The 19,417-nt window shown below is 41.7% G+C and overlaps 1 protein-coding gene across 3 annotated transcripts in view; it reads left to right on the forward strand.

Annotated features, from left to right (window-relative positions):
- Window positions 1-674: 674 nt before the first annotated feature.
- The window catches only part of IL15RA (interleukin 15 receptor subunit alpha), a 49,547-nt gene continuing 30,804 nt past the window's right edge, over window positions 675-19,417 (forward strand). For all 3 annotated transcript variants that reach the window (XM_081227917.1, XM_081227919.1, XM_081227918.1), the window contains exon 1: window positions 675-897. In XM_081227917.1, coding sequence (XP_081084043.1) covers window positions 816-897 — 82 coding nt within the window. In that variant the 5' untranslated portion in view covers window positions 675-815. The remainder of the gene's footprint in view (window positions 898-19,417) is intronic.

Raw genomic sequence — 19,417 nt, forward strand, 5'->3', positions numbered from 1 at the left:
CTAGCCGAATCGTCTAAGGCACAGAGGTGAATAACTGTCGGTCCTCCCTCCCACGCCCGCTTCAAATAGTTTAAATGTTCTTGGGGAAGAAAGATGCAGCAGGAGTAAGAAAAGTGGCGGTGCCGGGAGCCAGTCAAGATTCGGGCAGGCGGCCTGGGCTTCGCTCCCGGTCTGGGCCTGGGCGCACCGGGCAGGTGACCGGGCCAGCCGCGCCACGGCGATATCCCCGCTGTCACTCAGGGTCACCGGCCCGGAACAGCAGGACGCGCGGCCACTCGTTCGCCAGCTCCTCGTCCAGGACCTTCGAAGTCGGAGCAACAAGCGGAGACAAGCGAGGCGAGGTGACCGAGTGGAGCCGAAGCCAGGTGTGACGTCCACCGGCCGTGTTTACGGGAACTAGTCTGCTTCCCGAAAGCTTCTCCCGCTCGTCGCGGAGACACACGACGGAATGGACTGCTGGGGTCACCAGGGGCGAGAAGGGCAAAGCCGGGGAGGACCCCGGGCCTCCTCAGGGCACAGTCCGGGTCCCCGTCCCGCGCTGCCGGTGGCGCTGCGGGGACCGGGCGGCGGCGCGGGGGTCATAGGGTCTTTTTCCAGGGGAGGCGGGTGGGGATGCTGAGTCACGGGTCTGTCACCGCTTGTCACCTCTCCAGCCCTCGGGGGCTAAAGCAAAAGCGAAAGCGAATGCGGCCGGTCTCGGAGCTGCGCCCGCCGCCTGCTCCCGGGCAGTGGGCATCTGAGGGCGCGAGCGGCGGGGCGTCACGGCCGGGGCGAGCCCGGGAGGAGGACGGCGGGGGCGCGGCCAAGGTCGGGCCATGTCGGGGAGGCTCCGGGGCTGCGGGGTCGGCGCTCTACCCGCGCTGCTGCTGCTGCTGCTCGGACCGCCGGCGACGCCGGGTAGGGAGCGCGCGGGGAGCGGGGAGCCGGGCTGGGGGCGGCCCCGAGCACAAGGGTGTGCGCCCGCGCGCCGGGGACACATGGAGGGACGCGGGGACCGTCGGCTCAGGGCCCCGCGCCCCGGATCGCCTGGCCTCTCAAGGCAGGGAGCGAGTGGCCGGGCTTTTCATTCTACGTTTTCCCCAATTTCCGAGGCAAAGGGAAGAAGCCGGGGTTTGCAATGCGGGCTCGGAGTTGGGAGTTTTACAGCGATTTCGAGAAACGCATCAGCCCCGTGAGGAAAGCTGTGCGCGCGTTCATCCGCCGGCAGTCCCCCCGGGGGGCGGGGCCGTCCGGGGAAAACGACTGGTCTCTACCCTCCGACCAAAGCAGGTTATATGCGGGGGTGGGGGTAGGACGGGGTACGGAATGCGTGCGTCCTGGAGGAGTGAAAACATGTCGGGCAGGTTGCACACCTGGGGGACCTAGCAACAGCTCCAAATTCTTCAGCATTAGGAAACCGAGAGAGTGCGCGGGGTGGGGGGCGCGCCCCGGAGTACGCGGTCCCAAGGAAACGGGGAAGAACGAAGTTGAGGATGGCTGGGTGTGTTCGGGAAGAACTTTAGGTCGCACAGATGTCATTTCCCGGTTAGACTCGAACGAGTGTCCTATAGATTGTAGATGTTCGTCCCGAGAGCTAGACAAGAGGGGGGAGAAAGGAGAGATGGATGGGTCTGGCTTTATCCACGTTGGTGCGCCTTAATCTTGTTACAGTCACGGAGCTCTTTGAGGGCCTGATGAAAGCTACGAACCCTCTCCTCTGAAAAATACATGAATGCATATAATTTTGGGGTTTGGGGCCCCAAAGACCAACCATGGACTCTCCAGGAGATAGTAATCCCATGATCTGTATGTGTGTGTATGTGTGTGTGTTTAAGGCAACACTCCTAATAACTTACCTCCAGTCGGGCCAGTCTACCCATTACTCCATCAGAGGCTTCCATCCACAGTTGTGGCTGGCTGGCCTGCTGTGAACCCATAGCTCTGAAGGCTTTCCTAAAGTTTAATTTTCCTGAGACTACGTCTGCATTTCCCCCAACTTCTGAGAATCTGAGTTATGCTGGTGACGGAGTCAGTTGGCTAGCCAGTGTCCCACATGACCCCTGGGGAGATGTGGGTGACAGCCAGAGCACTGGGGCAACTCTACTGGACAATGTGAAAGTGAAATTCAGCTTAAGTCAGAACCCAGCAAAGATGAGCCATCTGCTTACAAATGCAGAGGACACTGCAGGCAAGTTCTCTAAAGCTCATCAACCAGCATATCTCTTTGACCCCACAAAGGCATTGCTGCCATCTTTTAGCTCCTGGTGTTTCTTAGTTTTTCTTAAACAGTTCTCTTGGGGGTACAACTGACAGATAATAAACAGTATACATTTAAAGGCACAATTTGACAAGTTTAGAGGTAAATGTATAGTCACGAAACCATCACCACGGTCAAGAGAGTAAACATGACCATCACTATCAAAAGCTTCCTTACATCTTGCATTTATCCTGACCTCCCAGCCCTGTCCCCCAGGCAGCAAAGATCTGCTTTCTGTCACTGTTGATTTGTTGCATTTTCTAGAATTTTATATAAACGGAATCATGCAGTTTGTACTCTTTCTTGTTTGGCTCCTTTCACTCATAGTAATTATTCTGAGAATTCTCCAGCCTTGTAACTTGTATCAACAGCCCATTCTTTTTTATTACTAGCACTGTTCTACTTCATGGATATTGCAGGGTTTTTTTAATCCATTCACTTGTTAGTGGACATTTTGGGGGTTGTCTCCGGTTTTTGACTATTACATATCAAGCTGTTATGAACATTCACATATAAGTTTTTTTTTTTTTTTTTTTTTGCCGTATGTGGGCCTCTCACTGTTGTGGCCTCTCCCGTTGTGGAGCACAGGCTCCGGACGCCCAGGCTCAGCGGCCAGGGCTCACGGGCCCAGCCGCTCTGCGGCATGTGGGATCCTCCCAGACCAGGGCACGAACCCGTGTCCCCTGCAGCGGCAGGCGGACTCTCAACCACTGTGCCACCAGGGAAGCCCACATATAAGTTTTTATGTGGACAGAGGTTTTTGTTTCTCTTGGGTAGAGAAAACGGCTAGGAAGGGAATGGCTGGATCACGTGACATGTGTATGTTTAATTTTTAAAGAAACGGCCAAATTATTTTCCAAAGTAATTGTACTCATTTACACTCCCACCAGCGGTGGGTGAGAGTTCCACTTCCTCCACATCCTTGTCAGCACTTGGTATGGCCAGTCTTTTTTTGTTGTTTAACTTAGAATTTTTAATTTTTTTACAGCTTTATTGAGATATATGTAATTGGTATATAATATTGTGTAAGTTTAAGGTGTACGACATGATGATTTGATATATGTGCATATTGTGAAATGACCACTACAATAAAATTAGTTAACACATTCATCATCATCTCACAGTTACCAAAAAAACCCTCTGTGCGTGTGTGTGTGTGTGTGTGTGTGTGTGTATGGCCAGTCTGTCTTTTTTTTTTTTTGTGGTACACGGGCCTCTCACTGCTGTGGCCTCTCCCGTTGCGGAGCACAGGCTCTGGACGTGCAGGCCTAGCGGCCATGGCTCAAGGGCCTATCCGCTCCGCGGCATGTGGGATCTTCCCGGACCGGGGCACGAACCCGTGTCCCCTGCATCGGCAGGCGGACTCTCAACCACTGTGCCACCAGGGAAGCCCCAGTCTGTCTTTTTAATTGTTCCATTCTAATAGATGTGTAGTGGTCTCTTATAGTTTTAATTTGCATTTTCCAAATAATGAATGATGTTGAGTGTCTCCCGTCTCTTCTTGTGCTTATTTTCCATCAATATATCTTCTTTTGGTAAAGTGTCTAGTTAAATATTCTGCCCTTTAAAAAAAAATGAGTTATTGAATTGAGTTGTGAGAGTTCTTTCTATATTCTGGATACAAGTCTTTTATCAGATATATGATTTGCAAATATTTTTTCAGGGTGTGTGGCTTGTCTTTTCATTCTCATAAGCATCTAACAAAGAGCAGAAATTTTTTTATATAAATTTATTTATTTAATTTATTTATTTTTGGCTGTGTTGGGTCTTCATTGCTGTGCATGGGTTTTCTCTAGTTGTGGCTCACGGGCTTTACCCTTCCTTGCAGTGCTCAGGCTTCTCACTGCGGTGGCTTCTCGTTGCAGAGCACAGGCTCTAGGCACGTGGGCTTCAGTAGTTGTGGCATGTGGGCTCAGTAGCTGTGGCTCTTGGGCTCTAGAGCACAGACTCAGTAGTTGTGGTACACAGGCTTCATTGCTTCGTGGCACGTGGGATCTTCCCAGTCCAGGGATTGAACCCATGTCCCCTGCATTGGCAGGCGGATTCTTAACCACTGCACCATCAGGGAAGCCCAGAAATTTTTAATTTGGATGAAGTTCAGCTTATTAATTGTTTCTTTTATATACTGTGCTTTCAGTGTCATATTTAAGAAATCTTTGCTTAAGTCAAGGTTACAAAGGTTTTCTTCTATGTTTACTTCTAGAAGTTTTATAGCTTAGGTTTTACATTGATGTCTGTGATTCATTTTGAATTAATTTTTCATATAATGTGAAGTATGGCTTGCAGGTTTTGTAGTGGTTTGGTTTTGGGTTTTATTGCATGTGGATATCCAATCATTCTGGCACCATTTGTTGGAAAGATATCTCTGCTGAATTGCTCTTACACCTATTTTGAGCATCAGCTGTTTATATATGTGTTGGCTGCTGTCGACAAAACATCAGTACATGAAAATCAATTATATTGCTATACATTAGCACTGACCAATTGGAAACTGAAATTATCTTAAAAAGCAATATCACTGGCAATAGCTTCAAAAAGTATGAAATACTTAGGGATAAATCTGACAAAAATGAGAAAGACCTGTACACTGAAAACCACAAACCACTGCTGAGAGAAATTAAAGAAGATCTAAATAAATGGAGGTATATCATGTTCATGCATTGGACAGATCAATATTGTTAAGCTGTCAATTCTCCCCAAATCAAAATTCCAGCAGGCTTTCTTATAGAAATTGACAAACTGGTTCCAAAATCCACACGGAGATGCAAAAGACCTAGTATAGCCAAAACAACTTAGAAACACAACTGAGTTGGAGGATCAGCACTTCTGATACTGAGAGTTAGAAAGTTACAGTAATCAGGACAGTGTGGTATTGGTGTAAAGATGGACAAAAAGCTAACAGAACAGAGGGTGCCTGATGTTTTTAAGTGAGCTTAGAAGGGAAGTGGATACAGATGATTAGATTTGCTACTTGGCAGTATGATCCTGGTCAGGAATTATACAGGGCAGCTCATTCCTTACAACTAGCTGGGTAAATAATAGTCTCAGATCTGTTCCTGCTAGTTTTCAGCGCTAACAGACACAGCAAGTTGTTGTCATGTTCTTATTCAAAAGGCCTGATTTGGAGAGGAAACCCATCATCTCGGCTAGGAGGTCATTTGCTTCTTAAAGATCCTCGTAACCTGAAAGGCTGCAGATGATTTGCCCAAAGCAGCTGGAAATGACAATGATTTGTTTGAAGATGAATATCCCTGCTCATCAGTTTGGATTTTGTTGTGCAGGGTGCTAGTGTACTTGGGGGTGGTTGTAAAACTTATGTCTTTAAACATTTTTTAAACCGTTTTTCAGAATCTGGGAAGTTTTGCTAAAACCATTTTTTTTCCAAATCGTTTTTAATCTCATGATTGCTTTGTGCTGCTACTGACAGCAAAAAAAGTGATAAAAACTTAAATGTACAAAATATGGGATTTGTTGAAATCAACCTAAATGTCCAACAGTGGAGGATTGCATAAGTAAAATAGGGTTGCTTTCAAATAGTATGCATCATATGATTCAGTTTTTACTAGAAGATCTAGTAGTTGTCACGGAGTAGAAAAATTATAGGTTATGTCTGTGTGTATGTGTCTGTGTGTGTGTAGTTGTCCGTCTTTTCTTATTTTTCTGTCATAATTTGAATTGCTTTCGTAATGAAAGGAAATAAATAAAACTACAAAAGAAATAATGCAAAAAAGATCTAGAATTTTGGAATTTTTTTCTAATTCATCTTTAATTAATTATAGCCGATCTTGTTTGCCAATGTTTTTGTGGCTTTATAAATTTTGCAAATTGCTCAAAATCAGGTTCTATAAAGTCACTGCATATAACATTTGTGCATTATATACATACATTTATAATCCTTTACAACTTGTTTAAACAATTCCTTATTGTTAGAGCTATTTGTAGGCTTCTGTTACCTCCCAATGGTTGGATATTTAGGTTGTTTCAAAATGTCTGATATTCTAAAAAGCATAGAGTAGGAATAATTGGATGAAAATTAGCTATAAAGAACAAAAAAGGCAAGGGGAAAGCCCTCAAAGTCTTTTTTAAATGGCAGAAATGTTTGAGGATATTCTTTTTCAATCAAATCATCACTTCAACTAACTTGTATTGGGCTAAATCACTTTTGCCAAATTGATTTTACCGAATAGTATGTAACTAAGTAAATTCATGTATAAAATCCCCTAGTATATACTCTTGGAGTCATATCCATGTTACTCATTACACATGATTGATGTTGTTTGAATGTTTCCACTTGGAAAGACTTACTTTTCTTCTGTGCACAAGGGACCTAATTAAAGGCCCTGGTGGGGGGATATTATTGGAGCTGCATGGTGGAAGGGGTTACTCTTATCAAGAGTGTGAATAACAAACTGTAGTTAAGAAGGTCTGGAGGCAGGAAGCTAAGTTGGAGGCTTTTGCAATAGTTCCAGTAAGTGGTGATGAAACCCTGAAGCAAGGCAGTGTCAGTAAGGGAGAGGGGAGGGGGCAGATTTCCTTTCGAGTTCTACAAGTATAGAATGTATTTCCTTCTTTCCCTTTTTTGTTTGCCCTTCAACCTATAGCCACTCAAGTCTTCCAAGCCTTCAAAAGTCATAATTTAAGGACCTGAACTGTGATGAACCCACTTACTACACAAAAGGTAGATTAAGAAGCTCGGTGAATGAGCCTGAGAGAGAAGAGAATTGATGAGTTAAGGGCATGACCTGGCTGTGGTTGGTACTTACACTGAGTGCCAATAGGAAAAAAATGTGTTGGCTTGGCTGGCGTTTCAGCCAGAAAAATAATGAGGAAAAATGGATTACTGCAAACACAGAGAGGCTTTTATGCTTTTGAGACATTAGCGTCACAAAGAGCTTGAGAGCAGAAACCATATCCTATACGTCTTTGTATCCTACAGCAGTCAGCATTCTATAGGCATTTAAATGGTAGAATAAGAGAAAGAAAATACTGGAATGGATTCTGACTTTCCTTGAAGAATGGGAGGGGCCTGCTACCCCTGAACTCTGGATGCAAGACTAGGCCAGGGCTACTTACTCATACTAGACTGTGTAAACTGACTTGATAAAAAAGTCTGATTCACAGGTTCTGAGAAGTGAAAGAGGTATGGCCCTACACAACTATTTTGGTGACTTCATTTAAATGATTGTTAGGACATGTTATGTATATTTTTTGCTACTTAAGAGCTTTGAAAATGCCAGAATCTTACATTTTCTCCCATTTCCATTACTTCATCCATTCCACTCTATAGATTCATAAGCTAGTAACTAACTTGAGAAAACAGCCATCACATACTGGGCTTAGTTAGAGCTGTAAGAGTACCAGAGGAATATATTCCCCACCTTCAGGAGCTTACAATATTGTAAACAAGGTGAGACTTGCTTACACTGAATATCTAGGGAAAATGTTATGAGAGAATATATAGAGAAATTATAATTGAAGTATCAAAAGATGTGTTTAAGGCCTCTGAAATGAAAGGTTATTGATGCAATCAAATGTGTTATCTCCAATGCACTTGTGAAAGAGTCTAGCTTTGTAAAGTTAGTTACTGGCCAGTATGTGGCTGATTGGGTTGGCTGCAGTATACTAATACCCTTGTGGATTCATGTATCAATTATTCATGGATTTATCTATCTTTGAGGACTGTTCACAACAGAAAGTAGACTCCCTTTTTTAGCAAAATGACAGAGTAGGTATTCTGAAAAACTCTCCTGCTGAAAAAAACACCCAGAAATGATAAATAATACAGAGCAAACATCTATTAAAATCCATAGCCAATAAAATAGGTAATCAACTGTTTAAAGCAAAAATAATAATAATGTATTGTGGTGCTTATAAAATATGTAGAAGCAAAATGTATGACAAAATAGCACAAAGGCTGGGCAGAGAGAAATGAAAGTATATTGTTTAAGGTTCTTATACTATATATGTGAAGTAGTATAATTTCACCTGAGGGTAAGCTATGATGAGGTAAAGACACATACTATAAACCCGAAAGCAACCACTAAAATAATACAACCAAGAATCATGAAATTTCTATGGGACCATCTCCATAGAAAATCCTATGGAATCTACAAAAATGCTACTAGAATGTGTTTAGCAAAGTTGCAGAGTACACAATTAATTTACAAATATCAGTATACAAAATGCTAGCAACAAACAATTAAAAATTGAAATAAAAGTAATGCCATTTGTGTTGGAATAAAAATATGAAATACTTAGGAATACATCTGACAAAAGTTATACAAGATTAGTACACTGAAAACTAAAAATAATTTCTGATAAACTACTGAAGATGTAAATAAATCAAGAAAGATACTGTGTTTATGGATATTGAGAAGACTCAATATTACTAAGATGTCAGTTCTTCACCAGCTTGATCTATAAATTTAATGCAATTCCAATCAAACTTTCAGCAGGCTGTTTTTTTCCAGTTAGAAATTGATATACTGAGAAATTGTTATATTGACTCTATAACCCAGTAAAGAACGAAACTCACCTTTGAAAATAATTAACAAAGTTAGAGGATTTACACTACCTGACTTTAAGACTTATTATAAAGCTATAGTAATCAAGACAGCATGGTATTGGTGTCAAGATTAACAAATAGACAAATATATCAATGGAACAGAATATCAAGTCCATAAATAACCCCACATATACTTGGTCCTGTGTCAAGATCCTACAATAAATACCACTGGAGGTCCACTACTGCTGCTGCCAGATGAGAGGAAGGAAGTTTTTTAATGCACAAAACCTGTCAAAGATACAAGGGAGAGGTTGGCTGCCATGAAAGGAAAAAGCAATATAACTGAAAACTCCAACCCTGAGAGCCAAGCACACAGGGCCAGCCTAAGAGTGAGGGTGGACGAAGACCACAGAGAACTTCCCCTGATGCCATCACATCCAGACAAGCAAGCACCAAGTAAAAAACACAGCAGTCAACTGCTCAAGGTGGGGTGGGCAAGAATGTGGAGAGATAACCCCTGTGGTTTAGATAAATAGAAAAGGACAAAAGATGAGGGTGGAGCAGGAGCACTGAGAAAAATCTTCTGCCACTCTAGCCCCCACCCTAAGCACAAGATAAGACTAGAGGAGTTTGAAGCCAATGGTGTTCTGAAGGTAACCATAGCAACAGCAAAATCCAAATCCAATTCAACAGCTGACTAGATGGACTCAATCCTCCCCACATCATCAGTTTAGCAGAAGTGTTCACATTTTCAGGCATAAACACTATTTATCTCAGTTCTACACACATAGTTCAGCGTTCAATCAAAAATTATGAGACACACAAGAAAGCGACAATAGCACAGTCCCACTATGAAGAGACAGAGCAATAAACAAGACTCAGAGTTGACCGAGAACTTGCAACTATCAGCCTGGAAGTTAAACTAACTATCATTAATAGGGTAAAGGCTCAAGTGAAAAAGATGGACAGGATTCACGAGTAAATGGGGAATTTCAGCCGAGAGATGGAAATCATAAGAAAGTATCAAATGGAAATGTTAGAAAATTTTTAAAAAACAAAATGAAGCAAGGCTTGGACAGGCTTATCAGAACACTTCACACAGCCAAGAAAAGAATCAGTAAACTTGCAGATAGGTCAGTACAAATTACTCTAACAGAAACATAAAGAGAAAAAATGAAAGAAAAAAAAAAACCCATAGAAGAGTATCCAAGAGCTGTGGTACAATAGAAAGTAGTCTAATATATGTGTAATCAGAATTCCAGAAACAGAAGAGGATGGAGCAGAAGAAATATTTGAAGAGATAATAGTTGAGAATTTCCCCAAATTTATAAAAGATATTCAGTCACATATCCAGGAAACTCAGAGAACACCAAGAAGGATAAATGGCCCCCTGCCAAAAAAAAACCCCAAAAACCTCATGCTAGACACATCATATTCAAACTGCTGAAAAGTAAAGAGAAAATCATGATAAAAAGAATAAAGATACATTATACACAAGGAACAAAGATAAGAATTACAGTAGACCTCATCAGAAACTATGCAAGCCATAAGAAAATGGAGTGACATCTTTACAGTGCCAAAACAAAACAAAACTGTCAAGCCAGAATTCTAATAATCAGGAAAAGTATCTTTCAAAAATGAAACCAAGGGCTTCCCTGGTGGCACAGCGGTTGAGAGTCCGCCTGCCGATGCAAGGGACACGGGTTCGTGCCCCGATCCGGGAAGATCCCACGTGCCACAGAGCGGCTGGGCCCGTGAGCCGTGGCCGCTGAGCCTGTGCGTCCGGAGCCTGTGCTCCGCAATGGGAGAGGCCCGCATACCACAAAAAAAAAAAAAAAAAAGATAATGTGCTATGTCCCAGCAATGCCATTGTTAAGAAAATACCCTAAAGAAACTTTCCCATGTGCATCCCTTGTACCTACACAAGAATATTCATAGCATTATTATTTGTAATAGCAAAAAGACTAGAAACAATCCAAATGTCTAACAACAGTAAAATGGATAAATTGTGGCATAGCCATACAACAGAATAATTTAATACCAGAAGTGGATAAACTACAGCTACATGCATCAACATAAATAAAAAACATAACATTGTGTGATGGAAGCATATGTAGAAGAATATATGTAGTATGATTCAACTTATAAAAAATTAAAAAAATATAAGAACTATATATTATATGGAAATATTTATATGGTATAAAACCATAAATAAGAACAAGGGAATAATTATTACAAACATCACTACTGTATGGTGTTCATCTCTTCGAGAGATAAAGGGGGCTACAGCTAGGGAGGGTACTCAGTGGCCCCTAAGTTACTGAGAATATTCTACTTCTTAAGCTGATTGATATGTACATGAGTCTTCTTTTTGTTTTTATTGGAGTAAAATTGCTTTACAATGTTGTGTTAGTTTCTGCTGTACAATGAAATGAGTCAGCTATATGTATACTTATATCCCCTCTCTCTTGGACCTCTCTCCCATCCCCCCCCATCCCACCCATCTAGGTCATCACAGAGCACCGAGCTAAGCTCCCTGTGCTACACAGCAGGTTCCCACTATCTATTTTACACATGGTAGTGTATTTATGTCAAACCTAATCTCCCAATTCGTCCCACTCTCTGCTTCCCCCACTGTGTCCACATGTCTGTTCTCTACATCTTTGTCTCTATTTCTGCCCTACAAATAGGTTCATCTGTACCATTTTTCTAGATTCCACATATATGTTTTAATTTATGATATTTGTTTTTCTCTTTCTGGCTTACTTCACTGTGTATGACAGAATCTAGGTCCATCCACATCTCTACAAATGACCCAATTTTGTTCCTTTTTATGTCTGAGTAATATTCCATTGTATATATGTACCACATCTTCTTAATCCATTCATCTCCTGTTGGACATTTAGGTTGTTTCCATGTCTTAGCTATTGTAAATAGTGCTGCAGTGAACATTGGTGTACATGTGTCCCTTTTTTTTTTTTTTTTGCGGTACGCGGGCCTCTCACTGTCGTGGTCTCTCTCCGTTGCGGAGCACAGGCACCGGACGCGCAGGCTCAGCGGCCATGGCTCACGGGCCCAGCCGCTCCGTGGCATGTGGGATCTTCCCGGACCGGGGCACGAACCTGTGTCCCCTGCATCGGCAGGCGGACTCTCAACCACTGCGCCACCACGGAAGCCCCATGTGTCCTTTTGAATGATGGTTTTCTCAGGGTATATGCCCAGTAGTGGGATTGCTGGGTCATATGGTAATTCTATTTTTAGTTTTTTAAGGAACCTCCATACTGTTCTCCATGAGTCTTCTTTTCACGGTTATTCCTTAAATTGCACATAAACATTTTATATACTTTTATATATAAACACACAGTAAAAAGTGTTTTAGGAATGTACAGAAGAGGAAGAGGGTGCTGAGGAGGAGAGTACTATCCTGCCTCAAATACAACTTCTGGGACTAAATGATTATTGATCTACTCTAATCAATACTTGTCAACAATAAACTGATATAATCAACTGCAAAAAATCAACATTCAAATCCTTACTCAAAAAAAAATCAAAACAGAAATTAAACATCAAATTACAGCCAGCTAAAGAGAAATCAGTGAACTAGAAGACAGATCTGAAGAAGTTACTCAGATGGTGAATAGGAGAGTTTAAAAGATATGAAGGCTAGAGCTAAGGACTGAGTGTTTGTGTCCCCCAAGATTCATGTGCTGAAAGTCTAATCCCAGATGTGATGATATTTGGAGGTGGGGCCTTTGGGAGGTAATTTGGTTTAGATGAGGTCATGAGGGTGGAACCCTGATGGAATTAGTGCCCTGATAATAGGAAAGAGACCAGAGCGTGCCCACTCTCGTGCTCTCTCTTGCTCTCTCTCTCTCTCTCTCTCTCTCTCCCCCCACCATGTGAGGACACAGCAAGAAGACAGCAGTCTGTAAGCCAGGAAGAGGGCTCTCACCAGAACCTGACCATGCTGGCACCCCATTCTTGGACTTCCAGTTTACAGAACTGTGAGAAATAAACATGTGTTGTCTCCCAGTCTATGGTACTTTGTTATAGCAGCCTTAACTAAGACAGACAGAATGAGAATCACATGATCAGAGTTCCAGAAGAAGAAAATATGAACAAAGTAGAAGAAATGACATTAAAGAAGATAACAGCTGAGTATTTTCCAGAACTGATCAAAGCCACCAAAGACACGAAAGATCAAATTTGGGAAACACAACCAAACAAGATAAACAAAAAAGAAACCCATACCAAGAACCATTGCAATGAATCTGCAGCACACCAAAGACAAAGAGAAGATCTTAAGTATCCAGAAAGAAAGGACAATTACTGTTAAAGAAACAATAAATAGGCACACAGGTGGGCTTTTCAGCAGCAACAGCAACAATAAAAGCCAGAAAGCTTCAAGTGCTGGGAAGAAAAGCCATCTGCCTAGAATTGTATATCCAGGGTAACATTCAAAACAACAGGGTAAAATGGAGAGGATTCTGGGAAGATGGCAGAGTAGGGAGTATCTGGAATCTATTTCCCCACTTAGACAATAATTGCCCTGGCAGAATTTGTCTGATATAACTATTTGGAACTCTGGAGTCTACTGAAGGCTTGCAAGGTTCAGAGGAAGAACTGGATGGTAAATTGCACTCACCTGTGGTCAACTTCAGCTCTTAGCACAGTAGCAGCTACCCACCCCCAACCATGTGGCAGGAAGCTGTGCAGGTGTTCCTAGAGCAGCTTGCATACAGCTTGCTGGAGCCAGGATGGGCAACAAGGACCCTGTCCTAAAAATATCAGGGATCTGTGCTGTGATTGATGATTGCTGCTTCTGATCACAGAGGTGCCACCAAAGGGCTGGGCAACCATTGCTATAGTACCTCCCCCCATTGTTGCAGCCCCTCCCAGACCAGCTGAAGTGACTCCCAGGGGTTTTAAAGGGGTAGCACTCTTCTTTATCCACCCCCACTCCATTTTTCTTTGTTTTCCCTTTTGTGGCCCAGACATGAAAGACTAGGACATTCAAAAACAACTGTATATACAGGGAAAATTAGAAAGTGACTGTGTAATCCAGGGAGAAGTTCAGAAAACACCCAAGAAGACCTTAGGTTTACACCTCAGGCTGACCCTTGGCACAAAGACAGCCCACAATTTTTTTTTAATTACGAAAAAAGTAAACCCTGGAGTAGGAGGGACCACATTATTAGATTCAAATGTCCAGTTTCAACCAAAGGTCGCAAGTCATAGAAAGAAACAGGAAAGTAAAACCCATTCAAAAGAAAAAATAAATAACAGAAATTGTCCCTGAAAAAGACCTGATAGGAGATATACTAGACAAACACCTTAAAACAACTGTCTTAAAGATGCTCAAAAAACTAAAGGAAAGGGGCTTCCCTGGTGGCGCAGTGGTTGAGAATCTGCCTGCCAATGACACGGGTTCAATCCCATGCCTAGAGCCCATGCTCCACAACAAGAGAAGCCACCACAATGAGAAGCCTGCGCACTGCAATGAAGAGTAGCTCCCGTTCACTGCAACTAGAGAAAGCCCGTGATCAGCAACAAAGACCCAATGCAGCCAAAAGTAAATAAAATAAATAAATTTATATAAATAAATAAATTAATAACTTTTAAAACTTAAAAAAAACTAAAGGAAGAAGTGGAGAAAGTCAAAGAAAATGATGTATGAACAAAATGGAAATATCAATATACAGAAAATCTAAAAAAGAACCAAAAAGAAATTCTGAAGCTGAAAAATACAATAACTCAAATGAAAAATTCATTAGATTCAAAGGCAGAGTTGAACAGGCAGAAGAAAGAATTAGCAAACTTGAATACAGGACCACAGAAATTATCAAGTCTGAGAAACAGAAAGAAGAAAGATTGAAGAAAAGTGATCAGAGCCTAAAGGACCTGTGGAAACCATCAGCATATGCATTGTGGGAGTCTCAGAAGAGGAAGTAAGAAAGAAGCAGAGAGAAACACACCAAGACTTATGGGACACAGTGAAAGTGGTGCTATGGGGGAAATTTATAGCTATAAACACTTACATTAAAAAATAAGAAAAAAATAAGAAGGATCTCAACTCAACAACCTAACTTTATACCTCAAGGAGCTAGAAAAGAACAAAGTAATCCCAAAGCTGGCAGAAAGAAATAGTAAAGATCAGAGCAGAGATAAACAAAATAGAGAATAGAAAAATACAGAAAATCAATGAAATCAAAAGCTGGTTCCTTGAAAAGATCAACAAAATTGACTAACCTTTAGCTAGATGGGCTAAGAAAAAAACAGCAAAGACTCAAATTCTAAAATCAGAAATGAAAGTGGGGACATTACTACCAATTTTACAGAAATACAAAGGATTGTGAGAGTATAATGAACAATTATACACCAACAAATTAGATAACCTATATGAAACTGACAAATTCCTAGAAACACAAAACCTACCAAGACTAAATCATAAAGAAATAGAACATTTGAATAAATCTATAACTAGTAAGGATCAGTAATCAAAAATCTCCTGACAAAGAAAAACCCTGGACCCAATAGCTTCACTAGTGAATTCTATTAAACATTTTTAAAAGACCTAATATTAATCCTTCTTAAACTTTTCCAAAAAGTTAAAAAGGAAGGAACACTTCCTAACTCATTCTGTGAGTCCAGCATTTCCCTTATACCAAAGCCAGACAAAGACAGAATAAGAAAAGAAAACTACAGGGAATTCCCTGGCAGTCCAGTGGTTAGGACTCTGCAATTCCACTGCAGGGCGCCCGGGTTCAATTTCTGGTTGGGAAACGAGGATCCCACAAGTCACGTAGTGCAGCCAAAAAAAAGAGAAAACTACATACAAATATCCCTTATGAACACTGATGTGAAATCCTTAACAAAGTACTAGCAAACTGAATTCAGCAGCATGTTAAAAGGATTATAAACCATGACCAAGTGGGATTTATTCGTGGAATGCAAGGATGATTCAACATACGAAACTTGATAAATATAATATACCACACTAACAGAATGAAAGGAAAACACCACATAATCATCTCAATTAATGCAGAAAAAGCATTTGACAAAATTCAATACCCTTTCATAATAAAAACACTCAAAATACTAGGAATAGAAGAAAACTACTTCAATATAATAAAAGCCATATATGAAAACCCACAGTGAACATTGTACTCAATGGTGAAAGACTGAAAGCTTTTCCTCTAAGATCAGAAGCAAGGAAAGGATGCTTACTTTCACCACATCTATTCAACATAGTACTGGAAGTTCTAGCCAGAGCAATTAGGCGAGGAAAAGAAATAAAAGGCATCTACACTGTAAAGGAAGAAGTAAAATTATCTCAGTTTGCAAATGGTATGATCTTATATGTAGAAAACTCTAAAGATTACACACACACACACACACACACACAAATATTTGAATAGATCAATTCAGCAAAGGAGCAGAATACAAAGTAAACACACAAAAATCAGTTTCATTTCTATATATTAACAATTTGAAAAGGAAATTACAAAAACAATTCCATTTTCAATAGCATCAAAAAGAATAAAAATACTTAGGAATAAGCTTAGTCAAGGAAGTGAGAGAATTATACAATGAAAACTACAAAATATGCTGAAAGAAATTAAAGAAGACATAAACAGATGGATTGGAAGACTCATACTTCCTGACTTCAAAACTTACTACAAAGCTACAGTAATCAAAACAGTGTGGTATTGGCATAAAGACATACGGGCCAATGGAATAGAATAGACAGCCCAGAAATAAACTATTGCATTTATGGCCAAGTGATTTTTGACAAGGGTGCCAAGACCATTCAACTGGAAAAGGACAGTCTTTTCACCAAATAGTGCTGGGAAAACTGGCTATCTATATGCAAAAGAATGAAAGTAGGATCTTACCTAATATAACATACAAAAATTAACTCAAAATGGATCCGTAAGACCTAAAACAATTAAACTCTTAGAAGAAAACATAAGACAAAAGCTTCCTGATGTTAGATTTGGCAATGATTTCTTGCATGTGATACCAAAGGCAAAGGTAACCAAAGAAAAAATAGACAAATTGGACTTTATGAAAATATCAAAAATTTTTGCATTAAAGACCCTATCAAGAAAGTAAAAATCAACCCACAGAATGGGAGAAAATATTTGCAATTCATATATATGATAAGGGATTAATATCCAGAATATGTAGATTCCTAAAACTCAACAACAACAACAAAACAAATAACCTGATTCAAAAATGGGTAAAGGACTTGAATATACATTTCTCCAAAGAAGATATAAAAATGGCCAATGGGCACATGAAAAGATTCTCAACATCACTAATCTTTAGGGAAATGCAAACCAAAGCTTCAGTGAGATATACCTCATACCCATTAGGATGACTGTTAATAAAAAAAAAAAATGTGTTGACAAGGATTTAGAAAATTGGAACCCTTGTGCACTGTTGGTGGGAATGTAAATTAGTACAGTCACTGTTGGAAAATGGTATGGCAGCTCCTAAAAAAATTAAAAAATAGACTTACCATATGATCTAGCAATTCCACTTCTGGTGTATACCCAAATTAATTGAAAGTAGGGTCTTAAAGAGATATTTGTATACCCATGTTCATAGCAGCATTATTCACAATAAGTAAATTGTGGAGGCAACCCAAGTGTCCATCAACAGACGAATGGATAATCAAAATGTGGTATACACATACAGTGCAATATTATTTAGCCTTAAAAAGGAAGGAGATTTTGCAATATGCTACAATATGGATTATGCTAAGAACATTAGGCTAACTGAGATAAGCCAATCACAAAAAGACAAACACAGCTTTGAGCAAGTTGTCTTTGCAATCCCAAGGAAGTGGCCTGGTCTTGTGAATCACTGTGTGTATGGTGTTTGGGGTGAGGTAGGGGTTCTCAGGCTCTCTCTCCCTTCCGAGGCTTCAGAATAACCCACGGCAGAGGTCATCAGTCCCCCAGAGGCCCAGCACTTGACTCTGTGATATCACAGGCTCTTCCAGGCCCAGTACAACAATGATGTCAGCTCCAAAGAGCAGAACTGGCATAAGGAAGGAAAGGGGCAGGTGAGGAAAAACCAGTTACATACACTCCTGCCGACTAAATCCAGTCTTTGCCTAGCCTCCTCCGCTGGGGACCTCACATCTCTTGTATTCTCTAGTTACTAGTCTGTGGCTGGATGGAGGCCATCCAGTCCCCAGTGATATAACCTGAGGCGTCCAAAGATCCAAGGTCGATTCGGGCTCCCTCAGAAGGAAGGAACATTTTATCATAGAGCGAAGTCTAGTATCTTTATGACACTATCCATTCTGGTCCATTGTCAAATGTTTTCAGAGTTGAGTTTTATGGTTATTCCTCTCCACTCACCCCACCCCTCCATCTCTAAGTATTTCCCCAGCTCTGTTAACATACGGCAAAGCCCCCCAGATGCAGATTTAAGATTTTGGTAGCAAAAATTAGAGATTTAATTTAAGATTTTATTTTTTTTTATTTTTTATTTTATTTTATTTTTTTTTCTTTTTGGCGGTATGCGGGCCTCTCACTGCTGTGGCCTCTCCCGTTGCGGAGCACAGGCTCCGGACGCGCAGGCCCAGCGGCCATGGCTCACGGGCCCAGCCGCCCCGCGGCATATGGGATCCTCCCAGACCAGGGCACGAACCCGTATCCCCTGCATCGGCAGGCGGACTCTCAACCACTGCGCCACCAGGGAGGCCCAATTTAAGATTTTATAGTGTGGTACTGCCAAGGTAAACACACACACACAATTTTTCTTTTTTTTTTTTTTTGCGGTACGCGGGCCTCTCACTGTTGTGGCCTCTCCCGTTGCGGAGCACAGGCTCGGGATGCGCAGGCTCAGTGGCCATGGCTCACGGGCCCAGCCGCTGCACGGCATGTGGGATCTTCCCGGACTGGGGCTCGAACCCGTGTCCCCGGCATCGGCAGGCAGACTCACAACCACTGCACCACCAGGGAAGCCCCACACAACATTTTTGAGATGGAGGTGGGGGAATTAGATCCAATTAAAAAGTATTAGAACACGGTCCAGAGGTTAAGACTCTGTGCTTCCAATGCAGGGGGTGTGGGTTCAATCCCTGCTTGGGGAACTAAGATCCCACGTGCCGTGTGGTGCCGTCAAAAAATTAAAATAAAAATTTTTTAATTAAAATAAAGTATTAGGGTTTCCCTGGTGGCGCAGTGGTTGAGAGTCCGCCTGCCGATGCAGGGGACATGGGTTCGTGTCCCGGTCTGCGAAGATCCCACATGCCGCGGAGCAGCTGGGCCCGTGAGCCATGGCTGCTGAGCCTGTGCGTCCAGAGCCTGTGTTCCACAACGGAAGAGGCCACAACAGTGAGAGGCCCACGTTCTGCAAAAAAAAAAAAAGAATAAAATAAAGTATTAGAACAGAAATTCAGAAAAGCACATCAGGAAGAACCTGTAAAAGAAATCCTCATTGATAGAATCAATACCATGACCTGGAAAAGTATGAACAAAAAGTGTTAATGTGTGTGCTGAAAAGTATTGTAACTTGCTGTGATGCCAAGAGACTCATGCACCTGTAAATACCAGAGAGCATGGTCCCTGGACCAGGAGCATCACCATCACCTGGAGCTTGTTAGAAAGTGAGATGCTCGGGGCTTCCCTGGTGGCACAGTGGTTGAGAATCCACCT

The sequence above is a fragment of the Mesoplodon bidens genome (assembly GCF_964165515.1).
Source record: "Mesoplodon bidens genome assembly, chromosome: 3".
Taxonomy (NCBI): Eukaryota; Metazoa; Chordata; class Mammalia; order Artiodactyla; family Ziphiidae; genus Mesoplodon; species Mesoplodon bidens.